General features: G+C 41.7%; 1 protein-coding gene across 1 annotated transcript; it reads left to right on the top strand.

The window, feature by feature from the left end:
• Nucleotides 1–221: 221 nt before the first annotated feature.
• On the top strand, nucleotides 222–12,242 carry LOC120996400 (collagenase 3-like). The gene is made up of 5 exons (XM_040426288.1): nucleotides 222–384; nucleotides 2,464–2,684; nucleotides 5,456–5,604; nucleotides 5,849–5,974; nucleotides 11,447–12,242. The coding sequence occupies exons 1-5, from the start codon at nucleotides 274–276 to the stop codon at nucleotides 11,623–11,625; spliced, it is 786 nt and encodes a 261-aa protein (XP_040282222.1). The 5' UTR covers nucleotides 222–273; the 3' UTR covers nucleotides 11,626–12,242.
• The last annotated feature ends 2,031 nt before the right edge of the window (nucleotides 12,243–14,273 follow it).

Here is a 14,273-nt window from a genome sequence, read left to right on the forward strand (position 1 = left end):
AAGAAGGACTTTGCAATTCATCTGATCACTCTTCATAACATTCTGGAGTATATGCAAATTTATATTATAAAAACTTAAGCAGCAACTTTTCCAATTTCCAATATTTATGTAATTCTCAAAACTTTTGGCCACGACTGTACATGTATCAGTTAAACGTGAAAAGAGCTTGGTTCATTTGGCAATGAATGACAGCATTGCAACACACCTTCCCCTATAAAACACACTGCTGTGAGCGGCACAGTCCAGTGCAGGCTGTGTCCTCTGACTGCCACAATGATGCAAGTGCATTGCTTGGTTCTCCTGTCACTGTGTTATGGCGCACTCGCCATGCCAAGACCCGAAAACAACGAAGACGTCAGCTCCACAGATCAGGATTTAGCACAGGTATGTCTTGGGGGAAAAAAATGACAAATATTATTAGAGTCTTTGGAAACTTGAAAAAGGTTTTTATGTATAATAAAAAATTAACAAATGTGATAATATAGTGTGTTTTTAGTTTCAAAGATCTCTGCTTGCTGTCATTCAATACGTACCTTCATTGCTTACTTCCAGGTGATGAAAATCATTTTACAAGGCATAGCTCTGATAACTGTACTGTATGTGTAACGAGTGGTACTCTTGTATGTCCACGCCCTGTCATGAACAGTACAGATTTTTATCCCCCTGGAAGTAAACAATGATTTTGAAGGACAGCAAGCAGAGATCTTGAAAACCGTGAACAATTGATAGAAAAAGTATATTGGAAATATTTTTGACTTTTCATTATAGGAAAAAAAAATTACATTTATTTTCTGAAACCATAGTTTCCACTTTACGGTATTTAGCTGTTATAGCACCTTACAATAATGACAAATAAAGGGTTTAAATATTGACGACCTGTTCTTAGTAAAGGGTCATCAACATCAGGCCTGTGGGGGTTCAACCCCCAGCACCCACACCAATCAGCTGTTTGAAGGGGCCGTGCTCTTTGGTTGGGTGCTGCAGCCAGATAGTATACCAGGCAGTGTGCTGTACATTGTATAATAGCTGTTCTTGGTATTACATCTCAGTTCCATTGACTTTAATGGGACTGAGATACAGTGAGGTCATGTGACTGATAAACTTGATGTCACAGGTCAAAGAAGGGGTCACCGCACTCGCCCAAAGGCCACAACTGATATTGATAATCTATCCATCAGTATTTGAGTCATTAAAAACCAGTATAAGGGCTCATGCGCACGAACGTATTTTCTTTCCGTGTCTGTTCCCTTTTGTTTTGCAGCCCATATGCGGAACCATTCACTTCAATAGGTCCACAAAAAAAACAACTGAAATTAGGCCATATGCACAATGCTGTTGCCCGATCATGGCCGTATTGTGTCCCGCAAACAGCGGGTCCGCAATACACGGGCACCAGAAGGTAGGTGCTGAACAGAGGCACGGAACCCCACGGAAGCACTACGGAATGCTTCCGTGGGGTTTCTGTCTGTGCTTCCGCACCTCAAAAAAGTAGTGCATGCACTACTTTTTTGCGGTGCGGACCCTCGGATGCAGATAGTGGTCCACATTCAAGTGAATGCGTCCGCTTCCACATGCGGCGGCCTTACGGTAAGGGACCGTGCATTGCGGACTGGAATTTACGGCCCACTGCACGGGCCCGGCAGGCACACGTTCATGTGCATGAGGCTTTAGGGCTCATGCACACTACCGTATGTATTTTGCGGTCTGCAAAAAAATGGATCTGCAAAAAATACGGTTGGCGTCCGTGTGCATTCCGTATTTTGCAGAACGGAACAAGTGGGCCCTAATAGAACAGTACTATCCTTGTCTGTAATATGGACAATAATAGGACAAGTTCTATTTCTTTGCGGAACGGACATACGGAGTTAAGGAAACGGAATGCACACGGAGTAACTTCCTTTTTTTTTTTGCGGACCTATTGAAATGAAAGTAAATTCGGCGCATCCACTGCCAGCTAAAGGGGTATTAAGTCCAGCGTTTTACCCCTTTAATAAATGACCCCCGTGGTGTTTATGTAGACATGGATTTCTAGGGTAGTTTTTCGCGTGTTCCAGGTAGACTCCCTTTTTCACAAATGGCCTACTCTTTTCTGTAGTTAAAGGGGTTGTCTCATTAAGACAATTTATACCCTATCCTGTGTCTGATCAGTGAGATCCGATGGCTAGGGCCACCACCGATGGAGTGGCATTCAACTGTGTGGGACTGCCGGAGATAGCCAAGTACAAGCTCCATATAGCTGAATGGAGTGGCAGCGCACATGTGTGACCGTCATTCCGTTCAAACAAGAGAAGGTTCTCCGTTCTAGTGATTAGTGAAGGCCTCAGCGGTCAGACCCTGCCAATCAGACACTATCTCCTATACTGTGGATTGTCTTCAAGGGACAACCCATTTAAGATACATATTAGATCTTTTAGAATACTTCATAGTTTCATGAACCAATTTCTTTGCCTTTTTTGCCCCTAGGAATACTTAAACAAATTCTACCCATCCACCTCTAGAGATAGAAAGACATTTTGGGAAAGGCTGGAGGAAATGCAAAGATTCTTCAGGATGAAAGTAACAGGAAAGCTGGACACAGACACCATGGATATAATGAAAAGCCCTAGATGTGGCATGCCAGACGTGGCAGAGTTCTCAACATTCAATGGAAGACCAAGATGGCAGAAAAACTCCATTACCTACAGGTGGGTACAATGGATCAGGATATTATTGGCCCTATATCTTTTTTTCCAAGTTATTGCACACTTAGTAATCCGCAATAAAGATCATGCCTCCTTCTGGAGCACTCAGGATGCTCATTATAAACATTTTACCTTGTCTTTAAGGCGAGCTCCATACAAAAATTTACAAATGGCCATGTCTTAGAAAATAGAAATCTGAGGGGTGGCAAAAGTTTATGAATTATGGTTTTTCTACTTACAGAGATAGGCCTCTTGCACATAAACGTTGCGTGCTCGTGGCCGTATTGCGGCCCGCATATGGCGGGTCTGCATTACATGGGCACCCACTTGAATAGGTCCGCAATCACAGAGATGCGGAACGGAAGCACGGATCGGAACCCCACGGAAGCACTGTGGAGTGCTTCCATGGTGTTTATGTCCGTGCCTCCGCACTGCAAGAATATAGAACTATTTTTTTGCGGTGCGGATGGATCACGGACCCATTCAAGCTGAATCGGTCTCGATCCGTCCCGGCCGCTGCACGGACATTGCACATTGTGGTCCCCAATGCACGGAATGGATGCACAACGTTCGTGTGCAAGAGGCCTTAATAGCATTTTTCTATTTTGCTGCAGCGGCGGCCATATTTTGTAAAGTGACAACAGAAAGTGCAGCCATATTGTTTGTCACTTTAAAATTTGTTTCTTAGGAACTAATGGTAAAACTGTCACTTCGTTATCGATAGACTGTGTTTATAACATTTTTAGGGTTATACATTTTGTTGGCAGTCTTTAGGAAGATCTCTTAAAACGTAATAGTGATAAATATGAACGCACTTCCTGTTTTCAACAAAATAATGCAATAAAGTCAAGAAAATAATGGTTTACCAATCTATAAGTATCTTCTGAAAGATAGAAGAGATAGCAGTTGCACCCGGGCCCTGGCCTTCCAAAGGCCATACTTGCCAACTGTGCCGAAATGTATGGGGGTCTCTCGAAAAAAGGAGAGACATCCAAAAGTCTCAAAAGTATTGCAAAATCTCCTGGCACAGCGTAGAGGGCTTCTTGCCCCCAAAAAGTACCCCTTCATGTACTGTAACTGTATGTGACATTGGGATTTAGTGTCACTAGATGCAGCCTCGGGACTTAAAATACCTCAAGAGGGCAGAGTGTGGCTCAAAAGGGGTGGAGCAATGCTCAAAAAAGGCTGGGCACGTCTCAAAAGTGGGTTGAGTCTGCAAAAGGGGCGTGGCTATTAAAGAAAATAATGGAGGACAACCTTCAAAAGTTGGTAAGTCTGCCAATGACCCAGATGCATAATTTGAATCTCTTTGGCACCAAATGCAAAACCTGCAACAGGTCTCTCACCAGCCATGTGCCATTTATAATACTGGTGCCTTTTTATCTAGTAGGGAAGTCACTGGGATCCACCAGCTGCTATGGTCTGGGGGAGACTACTACCTCTGCGCCTAATAAAAAGGCCTCACTGTCTAAGAGGATATCAGTATTGTAAATGGCACATGGTAGGTCAGGGACCTTGCTATTGGCCTAGGCCAGTGGAACATAAAAATTCAATGATTTAGGTAATTGTTACTAATGGCGCCTTGCACGCTTGTCAATGCCACCGAATTGTACAACTTGCAAATTAGGCCTCATTTATCAGTGTCTCTGTGCCCATAGAAACCAATTACAGCTCAGTTTTCACTTCTTAAACTTCTCTGAAAATGTTTTAGTTGTGCTGTGATTGGTTGCTATGGTCAACAAAGACTTTCTTTTTCTTAGAAACGTGGACCATGGTTTTTGGCAAATTTAAGTTTAAGGGATGAAAGAAGATTATCATTAATATTGTAAAATAATATGAAGCAACAAAAATTATGTAAATTGCATTGGATATTTTCCAGATGGTGCACACGGACTTGTACAGTTGGCATGGCATGTTATAACATTTCCTATACTTTACACCACATCATGGTTAGCCACATTTACTCCAATATTTCCACCAAAAAGAAGGCATGCTCCATTAGTAAATCTAGTGATTTTCTTCTTACCCATACTGACCAATATTCTTGTTGAAAAATTCAGGGCATTTAACTCCCAGCCATGAACCCAACAGAGCCACCCACTTTTGGATGGAGCTTACACAAGCCCTACCTATTTTCAGGCTGGGACAGACCAAATTTGCCAGGACTGTCTCTGAAAATTAGAGATTTTAAGCAACTATACCCTTTTCTTACTGACAAGGAAGGTGCTAAAGGTGCCCAAAACACATAAAAAAACATTTTTGGAGCAGTATGTGTAAGAACGTTTGGCTTAGGGCTCATGCCCACAACCACATGTATTTTGTGGTCCGCAAAATATGGATACTGTTCATGTTGCATCTGCATTTTTGTGGACCCATTGACTTTAGTGGGTCCATAGTGCACATTTTGCGGCCAGGTATAGGACATGTTCTATCTATTTGTGGAAAGGACATACCGATGCAGAGAGCATGTGAATTATCCATGTGCTTTCCGCATGAGTATGTCCATTTCACAAAAAGATAAAATATGTCCACAAAATGTGAACCACAAACCCGATGAGGTCTATGGGTCCACAAAAAAAAAAAATGTGGATGGCACACGGACTGCAGACGTATTTTGCGGATCCGCAGTTTCCGTTCTTGTGCATGAGGCTTTACTAAAAGGATTAAAGACATTTAGGTTTTACCATATTTTACTCACTTTATAGCTGTGAAGTATCGTGGTAACCAACAAGTATTAAAACAAATGGGTTTAATATATTTTCCTTCTTGTACAGAATTTTGAATTACACCCCGGATCTTCCAGTCTCTGTGGTTGACAATTCGATCCAGAGGGCACTCAACGTTTGGAGCCAAGTCACTCCACTCAGCTTCACCAAAGTCAACAATGGAGACGCCGATATTCTCATCCAGTTCAATGCGCGATGTAAGTAGGTCTATACAGCAGGTATATATAGGTATACTGGGCTGGACCATTAAGGCTCTGCTCTCACTTCGTTATTGTGAAGGTGCATGTCGGGAGGATTTTCTGACGTATAACCCTAACAGAGGACTGTAACATATGATACTGTATAGCCATACAGTGACATTTGTTACCCATAGGACATAAAACAGATAAATCATATCCTGTTATGTATATAATGATAATAATTTCCATCATTTTATTGCAGCACATAATGATCAGAATCCATTCGATGGCCCCAGTGGTATACTGGCTCATGCCTATGGTCCTGGTGCTAGAATCGGAGGTGATGCCCATTTTGATGAAGATGAGAGATGGACAGATAACCAAGCAGGTACGCTGCTGCAAAGTTATACTGTTATTTTCAGTAATATAGATATGCATATATTTCTCTTGTCGGCAGGGTGTCCAAGTGTGAGGGGTTTTCTGAGACTTTTTAACTGATGTTTTATCCTCCGGATAGGTCATCAGTATCTGATCAGGTGGGGTCCAACACCCGGGAACCTCGCCGATCAGCTGTTTGAGAAAGCCTCAGCACTCCTGTAAGCGTTGTGGCCTTCTTGCAGCTTTACTTAGATCAGTGACGTTTTGTTTATCGGTCACACAACCTAGGCGCAGATCAGCCCCTTTCAAGTGGAAATGTCATCAGTTAAAAAAGTATCAGAAAACCCCTCTAATTTATTTTTTATTTTTTTAACCACTTACCATCTGGGCCATTTGCCCCCTTCCTGACCAGAATTCACAGCAATACCATAATTTTAAAATATAACTTTTAATATTTATGTATAAAAAGGTCAATACACCCTTATAATTTATAGATAATTAATAATAAGAAAAAGAAAATCAAAATCTAGGGTCAGATTGGTGTTACCTTGCACGATATTTGCAATCTGGTTAGTAGATGTTAGTGAAACCTACTGGGGGCAGTAGCCCTAATTCTGGCCCTAATGTAGCAGCCCTGCCTAAATACGGAATAGCCGCCCCGATAGGGGCGATCCCGTTTCTCGTGCCTCCTAGTGTCCCTGGTTTCCCCTATCACGGGGTAGATACCTATATGAGGGACCCTATAGGAATGCCTGGGCTAATCTACACAAGAAAAATAATAAATGTATATAAATACCCAAAATTAGTGACAGACAACAACCTAATAACAAATGTGATATATAAGAAAAATGATATAGAATTAGAAAAGTCAAATGTCCAATACCGTCCCTACACGTTTCGCCTGGTTGGTGTCAGGCTCATCAGGGGACATATTTGACAAGGAGTACCTATCACCATAGAGAATTACAAATATTACTATACATATATAAATTTATTTTGTTTTTCTCTTTTTCTCTTTGAAGATAATCAGAGAAATATTGGAACATATGATAAAATAGGCCAATAGCTAGAGAACACTGATCAATCAATTTAATAAGGTGATCAAGTCAGTTACTGTAGCAGGAGATATTAAATGAATGGAGATGATCTAAGTACTGATAGAAGAAACCTAGAATCATTCACGTGTCTCGTGCTTTAGGCTATGGCCAGACTGGGATATACCAAATCATATATTTAGGTATATAGCCCTCAGTCTATTATAGTAGGACTATGCCTATTTGTTTGTACCAAGCCAAAAATTATGCCTATAATGCATATCAGATGTAGGATACAGATAAATCTGACATCTATGGCATAACAGTATTAGCTGCTTAATCAGCTCAATAACAACTACCGATCCACATCAAAGATATAACATCACTCATCAATGTACAATGTTAAGTGGTATCAGATAGTTTCCGCCGGTAATACTTGCGTGCCCGTTCATGGCTAGATAGGTAGGCCGGTGGTGGTGTCCAAAAGTCAGGATGCCAATAACGGTGGTAGCATCGTGATGACACAAATATGATAGCGTCCGGCAGACAGGCCTAATTTTGCAAAACTTTTGAAAGAAATTGAGAACCGCACTCTATTCGTTCCGTTTAGGTGCCAATCAAGGGCTATAGATAGCCAATAAATATATAAGTAAATTTGAGGCACACAATTTTTTGAGTTGCAAAAATGGGGCATTTATTCATTAGCATATAATGCTGTCATCCATAGGCCCAATCTTTTTCAAATTATGCACATATTGGCAGAAACCGTACGTTTCGGTCGCGCAGGACCTTCATCTGCGGTTTTATCTGGATGCATCCAGCACCCCACTTACACACATCCGTCTGAGCAGATAAAACCGCAGATGAAGGTCCTGCGCGACCGAAACGTACGGTTTCTGCCAATATGTGCATAATTTGAAAAAGATTGGGCCTATGGATGACAGCATTATATGCTAATGAATAAACGCCCCATTTTTGCAACTCAAAAAATTGTGTGCCTCAAATTTACTTATATATAATTTTGCAAAACTGACATATCTCACTTTATGTGGTAATAACTTTGGAACGCCTTTACTTATCCAAGTCATTCAGAGATTGTTTTCTCGTGACACATTGTACTTCATGATAGTCATAAATTTGAGTCAATATATTTCACCTTTATTTATGAAAAAATCCCAAATTTACCAAAAATTTAGAAAAATTCGCAATTTTCTAAATTTCAATTTCTCTGCTTTTAAAACAGAAAGTGATACCTCATAAAATATTTATTATTTAACATTCCCCATATGTCTACTTTATGTTGGCATCATTTTGGAAATGTCATTTTATTTTTTTAGGACGTTAGATGGCTTAGAAGTTTAGAAGCAATTCTTCAAATTTTTAAGAAAATTGCCAAAACCTACTTTTTAAGGACCAGTTCAGGTCTGAAGTCACTTTGTGGGGCCTACATAGTGGATACCCCCATAAATGACCCCATTGTAGAAACTTAACCCCTCAAGTTACTTAAAACCGATTTTACAAACTTTGTTAACCCTTTAGGCGTTCCACAAGAATTAAAGGAAAATGGAAATCAAATTTTTTTATTTCACTTTTTTGGCAGATTTTCAATTTTAATCCAATTTTTTCTTTAACACATCGATGGTTAACAGCCAAACAAAACTCAATATTTATTACCCAGATTCTGCTGTTTACAGAAACACCCCACATGTGGTCATAAACTGCTGTATGGGCACACGGCAGGGCGCAGAAGAAAAGGAACTCCACATGGTTTTTAGATGCCATGTCCCATTTGAAGCCCCCTGATGAACCCTTACAGTAGAAACTCCCAAGAAGTGATCCCATTTTGGAAACTAGGGGATAAGGTGCCAGTTTAATTGCTACTATTTTTGGGTACATATGATTTTTTGATCATTCATTATAACACTTTATGGGGCAAGGTGACCAAAAAATTGGTTGTTTTAGCACAGTTTCTATTTATTTATTTTTACAGCGTTTACCTGAGGGGTTTAGTCAAGGGACATTTTTTTTAGAGAAGATTGTTACGGACGTGGCGATACCTAATATGTATACTTTTTCTTATTTATTAAACATTATTATTTACACAATAATAGCATTTTTGAAACAAAAAAATTACGGTATGTTTTAATGTGTCCATGTTCTGAGAGCTATAGTTTTTTTATTTTTTGAGAGATTTTCTTATGTGGGGGCTCATTTTTTGCGGGATGAGGTGACGGATTTATTCGTACCATTTTGTGGGACACACGCGTTTTTGATCACTTGGTGTTGCACTTTTTGTGATGTAAGGTGACAAAAATTGCTTGTTTTGACCCAGTTTTTTTTTTTTTTTTTTACGGTGTTCATCCGAGGGGTTAGGTCATGTGATATTTTTATAGAGCTGGTTTTTACGGACGCGGCAATACCAAATATGTCTATTTTATTTTATTTTTTCTATTTTTAACTTTTTTTTTTAATTCCTTACTTGGGGAATTTTTTTTTTTACATGTGAAACCTTTTTTTATTTTATTTTTTCAACACTTTTTTTTTATATTTTACACTTTTTGTCCCCCGTAAGGTCATACAAGACCTCTGAGGGACATTTACTTCACTTTTTCTTTTTTTTTTTTCACTGTTGATTTCTCCTGTAACTGGGGCTGACATAGTAGCTCCAGTTACAGGAGAAATGCACCCCCCAGAGAGGCTGTACAGCAGCAATCCAGCGCTGTACAGCCTCAGTGCAGGGCTGATCGAGGTCTCTGAAAGACCTCACACAGCTCCTGCACTCTCCGGTCCCGGCGGTCACATGACCGCCGGGCCGGAACAGGAAGCGCATAGCGCTTCCTGCTCTTCATACACAGCGCTCGGTGAGCGCTGTGTATGCAGCGATCCGGAAGGCAGGGACACCTGGGCACTGTCCCTGCCTTCTCTCTGGGTTGCCCTGCTGTCACTGACAGCGGGCAAACCGATCAGCAGCTGCACGATTAGCGTGCAGCTGCAGTTTCTGAACGGACGTTCTGGAACGTCCATTTAGAAATAGAGATCCACCTCCCGGACGTTTATATCCTATGGGCGGACGGGAGGTGGTTAAGACAGGGAAGTTCTTAGAATAGCAAAAACCTTATAGTCACTGCCCCGTTCCACTTCCGTTCTTGCATCAACACTCCAATCCTCCCAGTCTCTGCTGTCATGATGTCATGTTTTTGGCTGAAGCCATGACATGTAACCGCATATGACCGCTGCTGGTGGCTGTTGACCCCTCGTTATACTCTGTCTGTATCTGTAAGGAGACAGGGTGCTCTATGAGTTGCTTCCCTTTGGAGACTCCTGCTGAGGAAGAGGGCCATTCCCCTCACTGCCCCATGACTTGACTCGTCTGCTTCCAACTTCTAGACTCCCTATAGCTTCATGCAATCCCTCCCTTGGTAGAAAACAGGACTAGCCCACTTCTGCCCAAAAGGAGGGAGAATGGAATGGTAAGTTCCATTCTGTCTAAAGGTACTCTTTCTGCCAGATACACTGCCACCTGCTGGACAACCAGGTATATTACATGAACATAACAGTTTCATATCAATGCTATTAATGCACAATATCAAAGGACCTGGAATAAATACACAGATGACATTATTTGTTAGCCTATTAGAGACAGTAGCAGGGTGTAGGAATGGTAGTGCTAGTCACTGCTTGGCTAGTCACTGCTACAGCCAGGAAAACCAAGTCCAGTGGGAAGGACAAGGTGGCAGTGCTGGAATAGAGAGTGGTCGGGACTGTGATTTATTTATTTTTTGTTATTCTAATATCTTCCGTTTCTTAGCTTTCTTTTGTTAGAGATTTTAATTTTTATAAAAAAAATTGTTGCATTATTAGATGTAAGTCTATAGAAGTGAAATCCTGTGTGAATATTTTTTTAAAAACCAGCCATTTTGGAGGAATACAGTTCCTTTCTGTATTGTCTCTATAGACAGTGCAACAGACTCTATGTCAGCTGCAATGAATGGAGTTAACTGACGGAGAAATGTCAATAGATTATTATAGACTCCAGAAAATGATAGGGTTCAGCCTTTCCCCCCCCCCCCCCCTTCCCCAGAGACCAAGGAGCGACAGGGCAGCTGCGTACAGAGCTTTATCTGTCTGTGTGGTGTATAGTGTTACCATCCTGCCTTATATAAGCTTCCACCAGAACAGTAGCAATTTTATTATTTTCCTCTCTGCTGATCTTGTCCCAGTCTACACAGCATAGGAGGAGACAGGAGATGTCTGCTTATTGTGTGTGCTCCAGTGTCCAGTGGGAATTTTCCCCATGCAATATTCTTTTAATAAAGCAAGAAAAATATTAACTACAAATGTAACCATATTTGTCCGCAGCTGCCACCATACTAGAACCATAGGTACAGAAGCTATGAACATTTGCTGAATATCTTTCTCCTTATAACCTTTACCTACCTTTTCCTTAGGCTTCAATCTATTTCTGGTGGCAGCACATGAATTTGGTCATTCCTTGGGACTCGGTCACTCCGATGACCGTCGCGCCTTGATGTTCCCCACCTACCGCTATGTAAACACAAACAACTATCGCCTGTCTGAAGACGATGTCAATGGAATACAGTCACTATATGGCAAACGGCAGAAGTAACTGCTTCCTACCAGTCGGGTGGCCCTTTATCTAACAGTGCTTTGATGGAAGGGCGTTAAATGCTTTTGCATTGGTATAATACTGCAATAAGTGTAAATATCTGAAAGTGTGACTAGAGATGACACAAATAGCAAATGGTGGCTTGCTGCATTTGCAATATAACTATATCTATGCTGGTAACAACTTACCAAAGGCAAGCAGCACTGTAAGCTGTAGTCGATGGAAATGAAGAGAAGATCCAGGTTCCTTGAACTCAAAGCCTTTATTTCAAATCACATAAAATCCATGGAGAGAAACCTGTAAAGTTGACACATTTCGTCCGACAGCATGGTTGAACCTTGGTCGAAACGCTTCAACATTTCATTTTTCTTCCTATGGATATTATGCGATTTGAAATAAAGGCTTCAAGTTCATAGACGCTGGATCTTCTCTTCATCTTCATCTACTATTGTGTCTCCGATGCATCTGTTCATCCACAGTGACCAGTAAGATGGTTTTACTTTCAGTGTAAGCTGTAGTACTCCACATATGTTGCATGCAAAGGGCATGAAAATGGCTGACTTTTATCACATGTGTATAGCCAGTTTCAAATAAACAATACCTTGCTTTGAAGGATGTGATTTTTTTTTAACTGTGCCAAGGGGTTGAAAACCTGTGCATCAGGCCATTCATTTTGGCAATGAGTTGTAGTCACCAGCTCAAAGACATCTTCAATATGACCTTTCAAAGTGTATTTTTTGACAATAGATCACTTTAACAGTATTTCGCTATAAAGAGGCTATCAAAGGTTAGAAGACAGATTTGTTATTTTATTTTACAGAAACAGCTCTAGTTTTGTCTTTAGGCTGTGACTGTTATTGCAAATCAGCTCCGGTAAAGTAATTGTGGTTAAGGTATTATACTGGCACAATTCATGGACAAAAGTGGTGCTTCTGAAAACAAAACAGACTCCTTTTTTAATCCTCGACAACCCATTTATGCTTAAATGATAACTCAAATAAAAAACAAACATGAAAAATCCCCTATTCTGTGATCCTAACTGCTCAGTGGGGGTCTGACCACTGTCCTGATGGAGCAGCAGGCTGAGCATGCTCCCTGCCCCTTCTCTATGGGACTGCCAGAGATAGCCAAGTACAGTGCTGATCTAATTCTAGCAGTCCCATCGAATGTCAGGGTGCATGCTCGGCCTGTCGCTCCATCAGGATAGGAACATGGGAATCTGGGATCCCCGTTCTTGGGATCTGTAGGGGTCTCAGCAGCCGAACCCCCACCAGTTATTTATCACTTATCCTGTGGATAGGGTATAACTTCCATACTTTGCATAACTCCTAGCCGACCATACATATTCAATAGTTGTCAGCTGAACGATCTTTAGTCTCTTCCGACTCCCTCGGCCAAATGTGTATACGTATGCAATGGGGGACAAGGAGAAAGACAATGGCAGACACATCAGGTGGCAGCTTATCTCCCAGTAGAACAAAAGGATCCAGTGAAAATGTCCTCTTTGGAGAGAGTCGGGATCACCCCATACACATTAGTGTTGGCTGAACACAACGTTCTTGGCGGGTTTAGCCGACAATACACTGTGTCTAGGGGCCTTTAGAGGGGTACATATGAAACACATGTCAATGGCTGCTGGGAGTGCTGCCAGCTCAAAGCTAATCTAATCTCATTATCTCAACGGCTTTAAATTAGCAGGAAAAATTACCATGCAGAATGTGCTTCCATTACCTATGCAGCAATAAAATCACTGATAAAATATCTGTGCCTCATTGTCTTCAAAGATGGAAACCCCACAACTGTACAATGTAAAGGGATAAAGGATAGCTGCTAGACCAAGAAGACAGGAAAAGGGAAGCAGGTCACCTCCTATAGCGTCCCTAATCCTCTCCCTAACTCCTCACCGTATGAGCAGACTTGGATGGTAGGAGGGCTCATACCCTGTATACCTGAGGCCCTGAGTCGCCCTGAGAATCCCTCACAAAGGAACTAAGGAGAGGTGCCCTGTTCTTCCAGGACATGGAAGAACAGGAGTCTCTAAAGACCTAGTAGCACGGAAGGAGAGACCATACACAGCAAGAGGACCGGCAGGTAAGAACACAAGACAACACACTTACCTGCCGAAGTCTCCATGACTGGAACCCATGCATACGTACAGGAGCCCTAACACCAAACAGCACGCCGTACCAGCAACACACACAGGTATCCAGCACACCAAACTCCACCAAGACTCCCATGCCGCAAGGTGCATGGCAGCCCCAGCCAGCGCTGCATACAGGCTAGTGGTTCACCCCTCCGGGAAACCAACCCCCTTCCAGAGGACACAACACACAGGGAAAACGTCTTACATACATGCAGGGACAAACACCAACAACAGCCCAGACATGTAACAACAATCAAGACGTACAACACACCCTGAACATAAACCCACACTTAACATACAACAAGTAAGCTAGGGTAAAAGGAGCATACAAAAGGAAGACAATTTATGTCCAACAAGGTGGCTCTCAAGGACTGGGCAGAATCACCCAGGAAAGGAATTGAGCTCCAACACCAAACAAGGCTAGAGTACCACTACCCCCAGCCAGGAAGCCACAGATAAAGTCCAGCTAGTGGCCACACCCAGAACACACCAAAATCCCCACTAG

This window comes from Bufo bufo, chromosome 3 (genome assembly GCF_905171765.1).
Source record: "Bufo bufo chromosome 3, aBufBuf1.1, whole genome shotgun sequence".
NCBI classification, from domain to species: domain Eukaryota; kingdom Metazoa; phylum Chordata; class Amphibia; order Anura; family Bufonidae; genus Bufo; species Bufo bufo.